Source organism: Malus sylvestris, chromosome 2, assembly GCF_916048215.2.
Source record: "Malus sylvestris chromosome 2, drMalSylv7.2, whole genome shotgun sequence".
Classification (NCBI taxonomy): Eukaryota; Viridiplantae; Streptophyta; class Magnoliopsida; order Rosales; family Rosaceae; genus Malus; species Malus sylvestris.
In genome coordinates, this window is record NC_062261.1 from 18,946,955 (window position 1) to 18,966,533 (window position 19,579).

Consider the following 19,579-nt stretch of genomic DNA (forward strand, 5'->3'; position numbering starts at 1 on the left):
AGCCTTTGTAATAGCTCTGTTACCTTGTCCTAAGCTTGCTGTAGTATCAATTTCTTTCTGTAAACTTATCTCCCTACCCCCCTTTCTAAAGCTCTCAAACCCCTTGATAAACCACAAAGATAGGAAGTTGCAAGACGATCAGCCTTTCCCGACAAGGTTAAACCTTGCCCGACCCTCTTTATTTTTGTCTTTTCATTCATTAGCCTAGCAATATGTTGTATACTTCCAGTTGTATTCAAGTTATTTCTAGTAAGATGACGATTAAAAGACTCTCTCAATTCTTGAATCCGATTTGATTATGTCTTCACAGTTCAAACCAGATCTAAGTTCTAAGCTCTCGGGCATGTAAGATTGATCATTCAAAAGTCATTGGCCTCAAGGCATAAAAAAGAACCTTATGTGGACTTAACCCATCCACGACAAGCTTTGATAACAAGAAGTCCGAAGTTACTTGGGGCAAAAGTAATCGATCTATCTCTTAGTTTTATTTCTATTATATTATGATTATAGTAGAACGTTTGAGTATAGAAGGAATTCTGATGGGAAGCCTCAAGGCCTATATCTAAGGCCCTACAAAGGCACCTATTTGGGTTCATTCTGCTCTGCGGACTCAGATAATCAGAAGTATAATGGTTATAACACTTCTGCAAACAATAAAACAGACATCGTATATTCGAGTACTGGGTTAGTTCTTGATCGGAAGCCTCAAGGCCTACACCTAAGGCCCTACAAAGGCACCTGTCATAACTAACACAGCCTCTCGGGTATATGTACAACTAAATTCAACATCCATTTTACATCTGCCATGCTAAAGATGGCAGTGGCACGCTTGAGCACTTAAAAGTTAATCTTGATTGTGAGCCTCAAAGCCTATACCTAAGGCCCCACAAAGGCACCTTTCAAAGTTAACTCTGTCCTTCTCTTTCAGCCTTGCCCGACAAGCTCGCCAGTGAAGCAGAAGCCCGACAGAAAGCATCAACCGGCGCCAACCTCTTGGGGAATTATGTGCTCGTCGGCTAGGAGACATCCCCGACTGAAATTCTAGCCACGAACAGTTATACTTCCCTTTGGAATACTTGGCGAAGTTGGTTTTCAAAACATGCTCGATGTTTCGCATGTCAGTGGTGTATACTTCACTTTGGTCAGGGGAAAGTTGGCTGCTCTTTGGCAACTTCGATCTAGTAGTCATAGAGCCTGTTGAAGTAGAAGAGCTGGTCGAAGACGATGCCTTTTACTGGCGGGTAAATTGGGTTTCTAATGGATTTTCCTGTGAAGATTTTAAGCAGCAGAAAAAAGAAGGTGAGGATGACAAATTGTACTGAAAATGACATGAAGGTGAATATGAAATAGAGAAAACTTAGCCGTTCGAATAACTGATGCATAACCTCTTTTTATTAGTTCCTTATTACCTCGGCCCTTAAAAGCCGAGCTTCGTAAATTAATTTATTGAATACAAAGATTGTTTTGCTATGAATTTTCACAAGATGCCCGCCCTAGATAAATCCTTGGTTGAACACAAGCTTAAAATAAAATAAAATAAAAACATTGTAAGCCATTTCGCCAACCCCCATGCTGATTCTAAACCAAGTTACAACTCGGCATCAAAGACGAGATTGTTTGTTTATTAAATGATGGCTTTATTTGGACGGCTCCTTATATGAAATGGAAACATTGTGCCAGTCGTAAATAAAAATGGCACGCATTGGATTTGAATTGATTTTCGCAGTCTAAATTTGGCTACACCTAAGGATAGATACCCAATGCCAATTTCTGATTTGCTAATTGATGTTGCGACCACCATGAAAATTTTCTTTTATGGATGGACATGCCGGCTATAATCAAATTTTTATTACCGAAGCCGATGTTCAAAAAATGGTTTTTCGGTATCCTGGAATCCTTGATATTTACGAATGGGTCGTAATGCTCTTCGGTCTTAAGAATGCTGGTGCCACTTATCAATGTGCGAACAATGCAATTTTTCATGACCCCATTATAACGATTGTCCTACATTGATCACGTTGTGGTCAAATCGAAAAAGCACTGATATCATTTGACAGATCTTCAGTGAACATTTGAGCAGATACGCCAACATAATTCAAAGACAAATCCTAAAAAAAATGAGCTTGAGGTTTCGGCCAGGAACTTTCTTGGTTTCTTGGTTCATCAGCGGGAAATAGAGGTAAATAAGAATGAAGCTAAAGCTGCCCATCCGCTGACTACCAAAAAGCAGCTCAATCTCTGCTTTACAAGATCAATTTCCTCGGTCGATTTATTTCTAATTCAGCCAGAAAAATGAAAGCATTTTCATCTTTGCTAAAAGTTGAAAGATTCAGACATGTTTGTTTGGTAAACGGAGCACCAACAAGCTTCTAATAAAATCTAAGAGTGTTTGGTAAATTCACCAGTTTTGATGCCTCCCAAACAAGAAAAGTCCTTGAAATTGTACATCTTGGTAACTGACGCATCGATTGGGCGTTTACTTGCTCAGGACAACGTAAGTAATCGAAGGCAATCCATATTTTACCTCAGCCTAAATATCAACTTGGCTGAAATCAATTATACAACCATTGAAAATCTTTGCCTCCTTCTATTCTTTGCGGCGAAAAAGTTACGATAGTACTGTTTGGGATAAAACTTGAACTTTGGGTTAAAAAGGGGTTAGCTCAAAAGAAGGTTCAGAAGAAGGAAAAGTCCAAGACCCAGCAGAAGCCCAGAAGAAAAAATGAGCTTGTTTCCCGACCAAGTGCAGATCATTCAAACCACCTGTTCACCTACCTAGAGGTCAAGTTGTGTAGATCAGCCAGCTAATCAGCCCAAAAGTACTTTACAATGGCAATACAAGTAAAAAGTTGATGAGTCACTGCCCTTTAGATGCATTCGGGCAAAATCAATATTGAAGGCAACCAAGCTAAATCGTCTATAAAACGAGGAAGAAAAATCAGAGACAAGGACACTCAATCAAACAAACAAATACAAGCATAAACTCTGCTCAAACCAGATTTGCCTTCATGAAGCTGTAGTCAGCCCCCAAGCCTTCATCCCTTTCGGGATCAACCTTCACCAGAAAGCCTTTGTAAAAGCTCTGTTACCTTGTTTAAATCTTGCTGTAGTATTGATTCCCTCATATAAACTCATCTTCCAATCTCCCATTTTAGCATTCAAACCCTTTGTAAATCACAAAGAGAGGAAGTTGCAAGACGATCAGCTTTGCCCGACAAGGCGAAACCTTGCCCGACCTCCTTTGTTTTTTATCTTTCATTCATATATCTAGTAATATGATGTATATTTCCATCTGCATCCAAGTTATTTCTAACCAGTGTATGATTAAAAGACTTATAAGTTCTAACCATTCGGGCAGACAAGATTGATCAATTAAAAGTCCTTGGTCTCAAGGCATAAAAATAACCCTATGTGGACTTAACCCATCCACGACAGTCTTTGATAACAAGAAGTCCTAAGTTACTTGGGGTGCAAGTAATTGGCTTATTCTCTAGTTTTACTTCTGTTATATCATGATTGCTACAGAATGCTTGATTATAGAATTAACTCTGATAGAAAGCCTTAAGGCCTATACCTAAGGCCCGACAAAGGCACCTATCTGAATTCGTTCTGCTCTGCAGGCTCGAGCGATTAAAGTATAACGGTTGTGATACTTCTGCAACAATGAACCACCCAATATATGTTCAAGTATTTGGTTAGTTTTTACCGGAAGCCTCAAGGCCTACACTTAAGCCCCGCAAAGGCACCTTTCATAACTAACTTGGTCTCTCGGACATATATATACAATAAAACTTAACATCGGTTTTACATCTGTCATGCAAAAGATAGCAATGGCACGCCTGGGTACTTAAAGTTAATTTTGATTGTGAGCCTCAAGGCCTACATCTAAGGCCCCACAAAGGCACCTTTCAGAATTAACTCTGTCTTTCTCTTACAACCCGCCAATAAGCAGAAGCCCAACAGACAACATCAACCGGCGCCAACCTCTTAGGGAGTTGTGTGCTCGTTGGCCAGGAAACGTCCTTATTGGATATTCCTTAAGACGAATATAGTTTTGGCACGCCCGGTTGGATATCCTGATTAGATCTTAATTGCTAAAGAAATATGTCAAAGCTACCTGAAGATTTGCAAACTACCTTGTTGCAGATGTTGCAAAGATTGGAAAACGCCTCCGCAGGCTTCAAAAGGAAAACAGACCTAGTTATGAAACCAAATATTCCTATATATTTACCTCTAGTCAATGAGGAAGATGAAGGGGAAGAAGAAAGAGAAAAATTGGATGCCAACCAGCCAGATGAAGAAATGATCTTGGCAAATAATCCACCGAGCCCATATCAGGGGCAAGTCGAAACAATGCTAAACAAGCATTCATACCCCTTTTCAGAAGCCTCAGTTAATATGATTAATTTAGCATGGGCTGAGAAGGGGAAAGGAAAGGTTGCAAAGGAGACAGAAGAAGGAAGGCCAGCTGACAAATCCACAAAATGGGTGATCAAATTGCCCGAACATCCAAAAGTAGCCATAATCAAATTGATGGTTATGTGCAGTAGATGCCAATGCGAGTGTGAGCTCGAAGTATCGCTAGCAGGAGTCCTCATTGATCATGAACTAATCATGAGGAAAGAGGAAGAAGAAAGAAAAGAGGCCTGTGAAAAAGCTAGGATGACAGCAGGAATAGAGACTTCCCGAAGTGTTTTTCAGCGGTTATGAGGGGATTCCCAACCTAGAGTTTTATCAGAAGTGTTTCGAAATCACGAAGCTTCTGAGGAGGCGGAAGACAAGGAGGCTAAAGGTATAAAAGAAAGGGAAATAAGGCATCCTCAATATGGCCATGTAGGGAGAGAAGATAAAAGGAATGATAAGATAACAAATCCTGTCAAAAAGGATAACCCTGCCCATCTCGGGCGAAAATGGTACGTGGTCGGGAAAAATGGACAACCCACAAAAAAAATGGGAGCCTCTATGATCAGAAGGGTCCAGAGGCAGCATAAAGCCTACATGAATTCTTTAAAGACTCCCACGACATCTGAAGCCTCCAAGAATCAGAAGTTTGAAAAAACATCATCTGGGGGAAGTAGTCAGTTTAACTAAAAGAGTAAAAAAGAGGTGCAGAAGGCTAATAGCAAAACAGAGGGTGAAGGAAACCATGTACCACAAAGCCTACACCCTGGGAGTACAGGATATAGAGGAAAGCTCAAGAATATATGATAATGATGGCAACTCCTAGATGGAGGACAAAGCCTATTTGTTTTGGAACTGTTTCGCCTAAGATGAAGCTCCCTTCTATATCATTGAATCCTGTTGGCGAAGTTCCCAAGCAGATACCAGATTCGGGCATAAATCAATAGAAGGGGGCACCAGAACCATTACTCCCAGAAGATGCGATAGCCTGGTTAGATGAGTTTATGGAACAGATCGAGAGCAAGAAAGAAGACTTTCCAGACCCTAGTACCTTTCATTTCAACATGACGTATGTGTTATCCGCCATGTTTGGTGCTGAACCTGATCAACCCGCTACTATGGAAGATGACTATTTGACAGCAGAGCCAATAATGGCCCATGTCAGCGTTGAAGTAGTTGGAAAAGAAGAATTGGGAAAAGCTGAATCATCCAAGACATTCAAGAATGGTCCGTTAAGAATCTATACCGATAAAATGGTGTTCAGTTGCCCAAACATGTTGCTAGCCAACCATCTTAAGCCAATATATGTTACAGCTCATTTGAAGGGGGTGCCCTTCAAAAGAGTTTTGATTAATGGTGGAGCAATTGTTAACGTATTGCCCGCTAAGCAAATGAAGAAGATAGGGAGAGGTGTAGAATATCTCATTCCTACAGATCTCACAGTTTCGAGCTTCTCGGGTGCTATCACCAAAACTCATGGGATATTGCCTTTAGAAGTGGACTTGGGATCCAAACAAATCATGCTGGCATTCTGTGTGGTGGATTGTACTTCCACCTATGGAGCATTACTCGGAAGGGATTGGATCCACCAAAGTCTTGCCATACCCTCCACTGTACATCAACAAGTTGCCGTTTACCATGAAGCAGGAACGGGGGAACCAGGCTTTTGAGAGATGGTGGAGGCCGAATCACGGCCATTTCTTCCTACAGCCAATGTAGCGGAAGCAAATTTCTACGATCCCAATGTAGGAATTCTGCAATGTTCAGGAGCAGATAAGAACGGTCGCCCTACCAAGGTGACAGCCCAAAAGCTCTTAGAACAAGGAATGTACCTCACTAGAGAAGAATGGGATAGACCCTGTATCGTCCCAACACCTCAATACCATCAATGACAGAAGAAAAGAGAAAGGATCAGGTAACGGCAGTCAAATCCCTGATTGAAAGACTGTTGGTGTATGAGAGAGAAAAAAAAACAAGAAACAGAGTTATTAGGAAAAGAGGAGCAGGAATGGCAGCTAGGAACTTTAACCGACCAGGATAAAAGCAGGGAAGAACTTTACGGAGAGGAATTAGAGGTGGTTATACGAATGGCCGAGTGCATAAATGACTTGGATGGACCAGACGACTTGCCCGATAGCCCGAAGTTAGTTGAATTTTTGTGTACAAAACCTGACAAGCCACCACCAGAAGTTCAGGATCCTTTGAAAGTTATTGATCTAGGGACAGAAGAAGATCCAAGACCTATACAAATCAGTGGCTTATTAGAAATTAATGCTCGGGCAAAGATTGTTTATCTTCTACAAGAATTTAAAGATTGTTTTGCTTGGCATTATACTGAGATGCCAAGTTTAGATTCAACCTTGGTGGAACACAAAATGCCCATCAATGAGGGATATAAACCTATTAAGCAAGCACCACGAAGGATGTCAAAGGAAATAGAAGAAAAGGTCAAAGAAGAAATTGAAAAACTAGTGAAAGCTGGATTTATTAGACCTGCCAAATATGTAGAGTGGTTGGCCAACATTGTACCCATTTTAAAAGCCATAACAAAAGCAATACGATATTGCGTTGATTACAGAAATATTAATGGCGCCACACCAAAAGATGAATATCTCATGCCCATGGCTGATCTGTCCATAGATGCAGTAGCAAAATATAAAGTCTTATCTTTTATGGATGGAAATGTCGGGTATAATCAGATAAAGATGGCCCAGGAAGATATACATAAAACAGCTTTTAGGTGTCCCGGTCATGTGGGGGCATATGAATATCTAGTCATGCCGTTCGGGCTCAAGAATGCTGGTGCAACCTACCAAAGGGCGATGAATGTTATTTTTCATGATTTGATTGGCCATAACATGGAGGTGTACATCGATGACATCGTGGTGAAATCCAAAACAGAATAGCAGCATCTGATAGACCTCAGGCAAGCATTGACAAGGATGAGGATCCATAAACTCAAGATGAATCCAAAGAAGTGCGCGTTTAGAGTAAGAGCGGGTAACTTCTTAGGATTCCTGGTTCATCAAAGAGGTGTAGAAGTGGACAAGAACGAGTCTCGGGCAATAATGGAGTCACTTCCGCCCACCAACAAGATGCAACTTCAAAGACTGCTAGGCAAAATTAATTTCTTAAAGAGATTTATTGCCAATTTAGCGGGCAAGATTCAGCCGTTGACTCCTCTATTGAGATTGAAGGATAAAGAAAGTTTCGAATGGGGACCACCACACCAAAAGGCTTTTGACAGCATCAAAGCCTATTTGACTTCTCCACCAGTGTTGGTACCACCTCAAAGGGGAAAACCCTTAAAACTATATATCTCTGCTTCAGAGAAATCAATCGGTAGTTTACTAGCCCAAAACAATGAAGGCGGAAAGGAGCAAGCAGTATACTACCTCAGTAAAATTCTGACTGAGGTAGAAACAAGATACTCCATAATAGAAAAGTTGTGCCTAGCTCTGTATTTCACTACTAGTAAATTGAGGCATTACATGTTACCTTGTCATGTGCACATTATAGCCAAAACAGATGTGATAAAGTATATGTTGTCAAAACCAATGCTAACAGGAAGGATTGGGAAGTGGATTCTAGCATTATCAAAGTTCAGCTTTCAATATGTACCCCAAAGGGCGGTCAAAGGCCAAGCAATTGCTAACTTCTTAGCAGAGCACCAAGAGTCTCAAGATGAGATTGTCAATATACCGGGGATCCTGGAAGTAACTAATGTTTGGATCCCACCAGGCAAAGGCATCTCGGGCAAAGAAAAATGGGTCCAACAAGAAATAAAAAGGGTAACTGGTCTCTGGATTACTCCTTAGAAGCTTCATTTTGATGGTTCTTACACTCATAAGGCTTCTGGAGCAGGGATTGTCATCATAAATCCCCAAGGGGTTCACCACTATTACTCGTTCCTTCTAGATTACCAAGGGAATACCAACAATCAGGCGGAGTATGAAGCCTTAATAATTGGCTTGGAAATCTTGATAGAGCTGGGGGCAATGGAGATAAAGGTGTTTGATGATTCAAAGTTAGTAGTAAACAGCTAAACGGAAAATACAAGTGCAGACATATCACCATGGCTGGATATTACTTGGTGACCACGCAATTGTTGAGCTATTGGGATTCTGAAGTATCAGTTAATCATGTTCCTAGGGAGTCTAATCTGGCGGCCAACGAGATGGCGCAAATAACCTTGGGAGTACCAATCCAGGAAAGGAAGTATGGAGTAGATGTCGAGATTCAAAAAAGAAATCTTCCTTCTATCCTAGAAAGGGGATTCAGTCTAGATGTAATGGTCCTAGAAACCGAGACGGAAGACTGGAGATCGCCTATCATTCATCATTTGAAATATCCTTCTTCACCCACAAGCAAGAAGAATAGACAGCAAACAACTAAGTATGTCTTATGGGAGGAGAACCTGCTAAGGAAAACTCTGGATGGGCTACTACTGAAATGTCTAGGCCAAGAGGAATCTATGAGAGTAATGGCCGAGGTACATGAAGGGATATATGGGGCACATCAAGCTGGAACGAAGATGAGGTGGTTGATTAGGAGGTATAGGTATTTCTGGCCTGACGTAGAAAAAGACTGCAAGTCTTATGCCCGAGGCTGTGAGGAATGTCAAAGGCATGGACCCCTCCAACATGTGCCTTCAGTACCTTTAAATCCGGTGGTTAAACCTTGGCCCTTTAGAGGATGAGCAATGGACTTCATCAGGCAGATTTATCTATCTTCTAGCAAGAGGTATACTTTCATAATTGTGGTGACGGATTACTTTACCAAATGGGTAGAAACCTCAGTTGTAAAGACCATAACTTCAGCTGTAGTCAAGAAATTTATTGAGACCAAGATTCTGCACAGGTTTGGGGTGCCCAAAACCATAATCACATATCGTGGGCCATCTTTTATATCAAAAGAAGTTAAAGAGTTTGCAAACAAATACAAAATAAAGATGATCCAGTCCAGTCCTTACTATCCTCAGTCAAATGGTCAAGTAGAGGCCAGCAACAAGATTTTGATAAACATTATCAAAAGGATGGTGACAGATAGCCCGGAAAATGGCATGAAAAACTAGGGAATACTTTGTGGGCATACCGAACCTCTAAGAGGGCAGGAACGAGGACAACTCCTTATGATTTGACATTCGGGCAAGATGCGGTTCTTCCCATGGAAATCAATGTAAGTTCTGTCAGGATTCAAAATCAATTCGGGTTACATAGTGAAGAGTGCATAGAAGCTATGTGTCAAGGGATTGAAGATTTAGATGTAGCCCGAATTGAGACCTTGAACCAGATTCGGGAATGGAAGAGAGTTGTTGCCCGAGCTTATAACAAGAAGGTAAAACTGAAGTCTTTCAAGGAAAGAGATTTAGTATGGAAGGCAGTCCTCCCTCTAGGAGCTCAGCTTAGGGGCTTTGGGAAATGAAGCCCGACATGGGAAGGTCTTTTTTATTGTTAATCAAGTATTAGACAAGGGAGGATATTACTTGGTTGACCTCAAAAGAAATTGGCAGAAACATCCCATTAATGTCAAATTCTTAAAAAAAGTATTGTCCTACATTATGGGATGTTAGGGATTGTTATTGTTATATTGAAGAAAATGAAAGATAAAGCAGGTGTTGGGGTGTTGGAATGCAGTGTATTCATCAACCATTCAAGAAGACAGAATGATAAAAGTTGTTAAAATGATGCTTCATTCATTTCGACGAATTGGTAAAAATTACACCGGATTAAGTCCCAATGTGCCATGTTTCATTCCTTCTACATTGTGTTGGTGTCACGACTAGTTTTCTGGTATCTTTATGGACAAAACCTGGTCAGGATCAGGTGATCGGGTTGTGCGACCAAGATGAGCTTGGTAGAGGACCCTCAATAAGGATCGTCACCAGATATAATGGTGAAGCCTGACTTATCAAAACAACGAGCAGGAGGGCAAGCCCTCAGGAGGAAACCGCCTGACCAAAGGTGTTGGGGATAGCGGGGTGTCTGACCAAAGGTGTTGGAAATAGTAGTTATTTAATGAAAATCCTTTTTCTCACGAAAAAAGAGTTTTAGGAAACCCCACTTGAATCCGGAGGAACCCATTTTCCAGTTTTAGAAGAAAACTAAGAAGGCAGAAACGTCCGAGGGTGATGAAAGAGAAGGTTGAAGATGATATATTGGCTGGGCAGGAGAAGTTTTAAGCCGGAATTTATAGGAACCTCAAAGGATAACTCAAAGGTCATGAGAAGAGAAAGAGATGCAAGATTGCATTCATCCCGTCTAGAAAACACAAGTTCCAAAAGCAGGTATACAGGCATGCGGATATTCAATCAATATTGGCGCCTGGAATTCCAGCCTGAATATTAATTGAAAGGGGCACTGTTTGGGATAAAACTTGAACCTTGGGTTAAAAAGGGGTTAGCCCAAAAGAAAGCCTAAAAGAAGGTTCAGAAGAAGGAAAAGTCCAAGGCCCAGCAGAAGCCCAGAAGAAAGAATGAGCTTGTTTCCCGACCAAGTGCAGATCATTCAAACCACCTGCTCACCTACCTAGAGGTCAAGTGGTGTAGACCAGCAAGCTAATCAACCCAAAAGTACTTTACAATGGCAGTACAAGTAAAAAGTTGATGAGTTACTGTCCTTCAAATGCATTTAGGCAAAATCAATACTACAGGTAGCCAAGCCAAATCGTCTATAAAAGGAGGAAGAAAAATCAGAGACAAGGACACTCAATCAAACAAACAAATACAAGCACAAACTCTGCTTAAACCAGATTTTCCTTCACGAAGCTGTAGTCAGCCCCCAAGCCTTCATCCCTTTCGAGATCAACATTCACCAGAAAGCCTTTGTAAAAGCTCTGCTACCCTGTTTAAATCTTGTTGTAGTATCGATTCCCTCATATAAACTCATCTTCCAATCTCCCCTTCTAGCATTCAAACCCTTTGTAAATCACAAAGAGAGGAAGTTGCAAGACGATCAGCCTTACCCGACAAGGTGAAACCTTGCCCGACCTCCTTTGTTTTTTATCTTTCATTCATATATCTAGTAATATGATGTATAGTTCCATCTGCACCCAAGTTATTTCTAGCCAGTGTATGATTAAAAGACTTCTAAGTTCTAACCATTCAGGCAGACAAGATTGATCAATTAAAAGTCCTTGGTCTCAAGGCATAAAAAGAACCCTATGTAGACTTAACCCATCCACGACAGTCCTTAATAACAAGAAGTCCGAAGTTACTTGGGGCGCAAGTAATTGGATTATTCTCTAGTTTTACTTCTGTTATATAATGATTGCTACAGAACGCTTGAGTATAGAATTAACTCTGATAGGAAGCCTCAAGGCCTATACCTAAGGCCCGATAAAGGCACCTATCTGAATTCGTTCTGCTCTGCGAGGTCGGGCGATTAAAGTAGAACGGTTGTGATACTTCTGCAACAATGAACCACCCAATATATGTTCAAGTATTTGGTTAGTTTTGACCGGAAGCCTCAAGTCCTACACTTAAGGCCCCACAAAGGCACATTTTATAACTAACTTGGTCTCTCGGACATATATATACAATAAAACTTAACATCGGTTTTACATCTATCATACTAAAGATGGCAGTGGCACGCCTGGGTACTTAAAGTTAATTTTGATTATGAACCTCAAAGCCTACATCTAAGGCCCCACAAAGGCACCTTTCAGAATTAACTATGTCCTTCTCTTACAGCCTGCCAATAAGCAGAAGCCCGACAGACAACATTAACCGGCACCAACCTCTCGGGGAGCTGTGTGCTCGTTGGCCAGGAAAATTCCTCACTGGATATTCCTTAAGACGAACAATTACATGTTGCCTTTGGAGACTCAAATAATTGTCTAAACATATGTCATTTGATATATATGCTTACACGACCTATTGTTAAAGGCCAAATCGCCAAGTGGACCATAATACTGTCAAAATTTACTCTCCAGTATGTTTCTCATAAGGCAGTGAAATGACAATCATTAGATGCTTCTTAGCGTGTCATTCCTCTCCATATGGTTTTGGGGGCAAGGAAGTCGAGATCGGCATGGTCCAAATGCAAAACAAATTTTGGACTACATATTTCAATGACTCTAGTACTGAGTCTTCGGAAGGTGTGGGGATCGTCATTCAATCACCAAAGCACCTTGTTGGTTGTTTGATTTCAAATTTAACTTAGAATGTACCAACTACTAAGCCAAATATGAGGCTCTTGTGATCAGTCTTGGGTTACTTCATGATCTTAAGGCAACTCGAGTTCTCGTACTTGGTGATTCAGAGCTTATGATTAACCAAATTAAGGGCATTTTCCATTGCATGAGTTGCACATTAGCTCCATATCACATGGTCTACCTATTTGGCCAGTGTGTTCTCTGTCATCACCTTCAAGCACATTTCCTAAACTAAGAATGGTGATGCCAATGAACTCACCCAAATCACCTCTGACCCACAACTCTCTAAGGGCGAGATGAGCTGGGTTATAATGGTCGAAAAATAGTTATTCTAGGCTCTGGTTAATCAACAAACCCACCATAAAGACAGCTTGATTAGAACTAGGGTGATGTCATTGCCACCTTTGGCAGATCGAAAGGTGCCAAAGGACATCTGCGCCATCGAAGTGATACCATCATACTGAAGACGACCAATAATGTAGTATCTCAACAATCCAGGGGCCAAACATGAACCAAAATGTCAAGCATCATGCCACGAAATGCACCGTGTACCAAAACGAGCTCTCAGAAAAGGCGAAGGTGACCTTTTGTTACTTTTTCTTGGATATACCGAGGCTGCCCGAGTAATGAGATAAATACATAAAGGGATCTGCGGTGCTCATCGGTTAAGCCGAATGATGAGACAGCTTATTTGACGTCATGGTTATTTCTGGCCAACAATCTTAAAGGTGTGTGTTGTTGTACTTTTATGCGTAAACGGAAGCGAATTCTAACAAAGTACCAATATCAACGTCATAGGTGAAAGCTAAAACAAACAATCTCAAATTACCACAAGAGATTTACATGGTTCGGCGTAAAGCCTATGTCCACAAGCAAAGCACGGCGAGGAATTTCACTAAACAAATGGAGATTACAAAAGAGTGTTTAAACTCTCGCAACCCAAATCCCACAAATTACAAACACTAAACCAAACAAGTAGAGAACCCAAAACTAACGGAGAAGATTCTCCCAAATTGCTCTCGAACTCACAAACTCACAAATTGGCTCTCACCAAATTGCCACACGAATGAGCCACACAAAATACACTAACCCTAAGATCCTATTTATAGTGCATAGGACTTAGGTTATAATAAGAATCCTAATAGGAAGTAAATCCAAATCCTATTTATACGGTGAGTATATTATACCGCAGGTTACAATATTATTCTAAAAACATACCAATACAAGTAGAACCACACTACATTTATAAATCTTAAGCGCATTTCAGTAGTCATGCAGAATTTTACAGATACAAAGTTTAGCAAAGTACTGAACATTATTCTACTTGATACGCTAGAAAGATATCAAGCTGTCCTCGGAGTTGCGCGAAGAGGGAGACCTCCATCCATGTGTAGGGTGAACATGGTCCTATAGGTTACATTTTTTGTTTCGTCAGCCAATTTGAAGCGGAAGAAGAAAAGAAGAGCGGTTGATACTATCTTCATCTGCCGGTATGCAAAGTCTTTCCCTAGACAGATTCGAGGTCCTGCCTGCAATTAGCACGGTTAATTGAAACCATTACTGACAGTTTAGATAGACTAAGCAATTAGCATTTTTATTCTTTCACATGATACTAACATGAAATGCGACAAATTTGAATGGTGATTCAGGCTGGAAAATTCCATTTTTGAGCCATCTTTCAGGTCGGAAATCATCAGCATCTTCTCCCCAAATATAAGGCATTCTTCCCATGGCATAGGCCATGTAGTATACTCCATCTCCTTTTCTCAATCTAAAGCCATCAGGAAGAATGTCATCTACCTCTGCACATCTCCCGTCCTTCGAGGAAGCCAAACACAAAGACATCAAACTACATATCAAACTTCCATCCCAGAAAAATGCTTAAACTTCACTAACTCATTGGAAAATGATTAATACTAAGTTATTTGAATATACGTACCACAGGAACTGCAGGGTATAGCCTCAAGGTCTCTGTTATCGTTGCATGAAGATAATGCATTTTATCAAGATTTGCATCAGTTATGTTTTCTACAAGTTCATCAATGTTAGCTTCGTTGACCTGAATAGTAATACCGACAACATCCCTCACTTCGTGTGCAACTTTTTCTTGTATTAGAGGGTTCTTCGTAAGCATGTACAAGAACCATGAGAGTGTATTTGCACTTGTATCTTTGCCAGCAATCATAAAGTTCAGAATTATATCCCTCAGATATGTGTCATTCATTTTCTCGGGATCCTTCTCGCTCTCCAACAGAAACCTCGATAGTATGTCCTCCCTGTCATTCTTCATAAATAAAATATAATTCAAGATTTCCATTAACAAATTTGAGTCTTTAATGAGAAAGATTGCAGTGCAAAGAAAACGAAAGATGTCAAGTTACTTACAGCATCAGTTTTCCCTGTAACCAACGTCCTCTTACTCTTGATAAGTTGGTGTACAAAATCATCCATGATTCGGACATTCTTTCTAAGAGCTGCTTCAGAACCAATATTTAGAACTCGCTTCAATTTCCAGAATGGATCGACAAAGCGCCAATAGGACAGGGCGGTCGAATCATCAAAGGCCTTCATAAATGCAGTCCCTTCCTTGCTTGAACCCTCCAAGCAATTCAGGTCTATTCCAAACCCTACTTTGATTATGGAGTCTAAAGTGCATCTCATAAGAATATCCTGCAAAATGAATCATTTGCAAGAAAACCTAAATCATATTAAGCTTAATTCTGGCCAGACTGATTATTCAAGCGATATTCTAATGTAATCTAAACTATAGGGAGGAGGATTGGAACCTGGTCAGCCCTATCATTAAGTAGCTACTAAAATGATTTATTGGTTTCAGATTACTCACTTGCATATCAAAACTTTGATTGGAACCCAAAATCTCAGAAACAACTCTAACCAGTTTGGCAGAATTTCTTCTAAACACAGAACAGCTAAAATCTCTAAGAACTCTGGTCGAAAACTCAAGGCTCGCAAGCTTCCTCTGCTGCTTCCACTTTTCTCCATCAACAACAAATATCCCTTGGCCAAAAACATCAGACACAATATCTTGGTTGTACTTCCCTTTGGAATACTTGGCGAAGTTGGTTTTCAAAACATGCTCGATGTTTCGCATGTCAGTGGTGTATACTTCACTTTGGTCTGGGGTAAGCAGCCGAAAAGTTGGCTGCTCTTTGGCAACTTCGGTCTGGTAGTCATAGAGCCTGTTGAAGTAGAAGAGCTGGTCGAAGACGGTGCCTTTTACTGGCGGGTAAATTGGGTTTCTAATGGATTTTCCTGTGAAGATTTTAAGTAGCAGAAAACAGAAGGTGAGGATGACAAATAGTACTGAAAATAATATGAAGGTGAATATGAAATAGAGAATACTCATCTTTCCTGGTTGGTTAAAGAGGCAAAGACAGTCTATATATAGGGAAATCCAAAAGTGTCAACCGTATAAGATGTCTATCAAGTGGATTATCGTTTAAATTTCAGCTAAAATTAACAGTCTGACAACATAATATATTGAGTTGTTCGGCGAAGGAAAAACATTATCTATATGTGTAACGGGAGGAAACGTTGCTATCTTAGGTTACATCTATGAAAGTGAAATCAAGAGAAAAAAATGCAAGCAGAACATCAACGTTGGTTTATTATCTTATTCAATGGTCTTATTGTCAAAATAAGACAATAAGAAAAGGATAACTACCCATGAGAGTTGAAATAGCAGTCCTGAGTTCCCTATGGCTGATCATGGCCGTCGATCTGCTAGCGAGCGGACATCCGGATCTTGATTGTAAGAAGTTCGGATTGAATCAACGGTTGTGATCTTTTAGCTATAGCAGTTGATTCCTTGGATAACTAGGACAGTGTAGCTAACCAGCTCCAAAGCTTTCTTGCTGATGAAGATTGGTGATTCACTACTTTCCAGCTAAGAATTGGACCCTTTCTTCTAATTTCCCCAAATAACAGTAAAGTCAGTCTTGTTAAGAATTGGACCCTTTCTTCTAGTTCCCATACTTTCCACTTCAGTCAAGGGCACGTTCGGATTGATCGATTTGCGAGTAGGCTTAAAAATATCACAAGCCCAAAATTTAGGGCCAGTCTTAACCCACTTCAATACTATGTTGACATCTCGGAGAGTCGGCATAGCGGCCTACTATCTTGGACTTAACATCGTGACATTTGGGTCAGAAATTGCTACACAACATAAATTTGGGTTATATAAATGTAAAACAATTTAGTTTATGATTCGAGAAGAGCATGTTCTCTTTATGATTAGCTATAATTTCTATTTACCAAAAGAGGAACAAAAGAGGACTATAATCATGGGTATTGATTAGAATGAGAGATGTGATTTAGTATTAGGGTCAAATACCAACATGAGTAAGGGGTTTCTAGTTATTATTGTAACTTCCTTATTAATTGGGATTTTCTTGTTGTTTGAAATTTCTTTGTAACCCTAGTCAAATATGTAGTTTGTGTGTGTGTGGGTGTGTGTGTATATATATATATATTCTCATTGAGAGAAGAATACACACAACAATTCAAACCCTAGTATTCTACTACAATTTTATCTTGGCATCAAAGCATGTTTCATCCTAACTCAATCCCCAAAAACCCTATCGCCAAGAATTGCTATTTTGCCTGCATCGGTTCTTGCACGATTTCAGGTTTTTGAGATCGACACCAAACCGAAACCCTTGTTGTGCTACCATGCTAGCCGACCCTAATCCTTACTTGATGTGCAATTTGTTCCCAGTTGCCAGCCCCAATTTTTCGTTAGTTGTCTTGTGTTTTAGACAATTAATGGCTCGTTTGGATATACTTTTAAAATGATTAAAAATACTTTTAGAGAAAATATTTTTGGATTTCAAAAGTACCTAAATGTTTTCTGCAAGAAACACCAGTTATGTGCATGAAACATTTTAAGTGTTTTTCCTCTTGTGGCTAGGGTTAATGAAAGGGCACGAGAGTGTCTTTTAAGGCCTAGTTTGGCATGCCGTATTAGACACCGGATAGTACTAAGTAATACTAGCTATTCGGTGTTTGGTGTCGTTCCGTATTAAATTAGCATCGAATTATTTTACGGCCCCACCTATTTTGTACGATGCACGCCATATAACTTATACGGAGGAGGATTCTCTCCCCTCCTAATCTCTCTCCCTTTTTCTCCCTTCCGGCTTGAACGGTTACGATTAAGTCACGTCAACATCTTATATTGATTTTTATATAAAGACAATAAAACAAAAATGAGTGTGTGAGAGGAGGGGAGAGAAGGGGATGAGAATAGGAGGAGAGAGAATTCTCCCCCAACTTATACACTCCAAATCCCCGATATTATTAGTCGGGTTGCTGAAAACAAAATCACGCTGGCTTTTTTCATCTCTCTCTCGCAAATTACTCTAGGGTCATTCGATCCATCTTCTCAACCACTATTCCTTATTCTCTCTCGACGAAGAAGAAATTGGAGTTTTGAGGGTGCGGCTATGTATGGTTATTGGGGATGGGGATGGGGATTGGGTGGTGGAATAAGTTGGAATTAGGGCAAATCGATGAACAGGTCGTCGACCTGCGTTTGCAGATACTCATGGCAACATCCATGGCAACAACGTCTATGTCTAGATCAAATAGACGGGCTCTAATAGCAAATATGATTTTAATTGGAAACTCAGTGCCATTGAATGTTCTTCAATCTCCCTTTGAGGAAGTAGATGAATATGATAAGCTTTGATTCTTTGTGCAGCGACAACTTTTAGTACTAGAAGGAGGAAGAAGGGTAGAGAAAAATAAGTCCAAGATGAATTGAGTTTTTTTTTAGCTAAGAACAGATCTAATCAATGCTCTTTAATTGTTTATACTCTTAAAAAAATATATAGGCATTATTTTTTTCATAAAAAAATAGGTATTTAATTTGATATTATACCAAATACACGACTAAATAGTCAGTACTATCTAATGACAAATTATCCTATCCAACTGAAATAGTCAGTACAATCCGAGCTATCAAACGAGGACTAAAGGTATAGCTTTCAAGTGATTTTTTACTCGTTCGTACGAGGACTAAAGGTATAGCCTTCAAGTGATTTTTTACTCGTTCGTTAGAGAGATAGCGTGTCTTTTTAACCCTAAAAATTTGAAGCGGGCTTAGTTTAACCACAAAAGAAGTGAGAATGATTAATTAATTTTGTATCCTTAACCGAGCCACTTAATACTACAATCTAGTAGTATTCTTCTTCAGTTGTAAGTGAGAAGTTTTAGGTTCGATTCACGTCAAATGCGAGTTTGAACCACATTATTACTAGCCTATTGCGAGACTAAGCCCATCATTTTCCCCTCAATGTAGATAATATCATTTGTTCAAAAAAAAAAAACTTGCATCCTTAACTTATCTTTGTACAATTCATCACTTTAAAATTCATGTTTAGTTACAACTTACAAGTACTGTGATTCGATATCAATAATACTAGCTAGAAATTAAATTATGTAATTTTAATGTCACATGTTGGCAAATTGTGATCTCTGCCATAATCATAAATAGGAAGCTTTTATGGGAAGTAAGCTGTATTGGTTTTTTTTTTGTTTTTTTTTTTGTTTTGTTTTTTTATAAATATAAGGATGAGTTGTAGCCACATACTACATCGAATTTTAACGATTCGAACCGTTTATTTTTTAAGTTGCACTTCATAAATTATCCTTACAAAATATTAACCAAATTAGAAATATTTGAGGCATCTAATTGGGTTAAAAGAAATTGACGAACATTTTATTCTCTAAGAAACAATGAAACTTCATTGTGATAATTAAATGTGCAAATAATTTCGGATTGATTTAATTTTTGCAAGGTTGATTTATGAATCGAGACTTACAAAATAGATGGTTAGGATCGGTGAAGTTCAATGTGGAGTGGTTCCCACAACTAATCCATCCCTTCTCTTAGAGCATCTTCAAAGGATACGTCAAATTCAAAACATCAAATTTAAATTTGATGGTTGACTTGTCAATTGGACATATTGTCAATATTTTTCTTCCACCGGTATACCAAATT

The 19,579-nt window shown here is 39.7% G+C and overlaps 1 protein-coding gene and 1 pseudogene across 1 annotated transcript; both read right to left on the reverse strand.

The window, feature by feature from the left end:
* Window positions 1-1,983, reverse strand: part of LOC126601969 (cytochrome P450 704C1-like) — a 30,775-nt pseudogene extending 28,792 nt beyond the window's left edge.
* Window positions 1,984-13,393: 11,410 nt separating this feature from the next.
* Window positions 13,394-15,940, reverse strand: LOC126597856 (cytochrome P450 704C1-like). Its single transcript, XM_050264653.1, has 5 exons — window positions 15,401-15,940; window positions 14,941-15,225; window positions 14,495-14,839; window positions 14,173-14,373; window positions 13,394-14,084 (listed from the first exon to the last, which is right to left on the reverse strand). The coding sequence occupies exons 1-5, from the start codon at window positions 15,920-15,922 to the stop codon at window positions 13,899-13,901; spliced, it is 1,539 nt and encodes a 512-aa protein (XP_050120610.1). The 5' UTR covers window positions 15,923-15,940; the 3' UTR covers window positions 13,394-13,898.
* Between the last annotated feature and the right edge of the window lie 3,639 nt (window positions 15,941-19,579).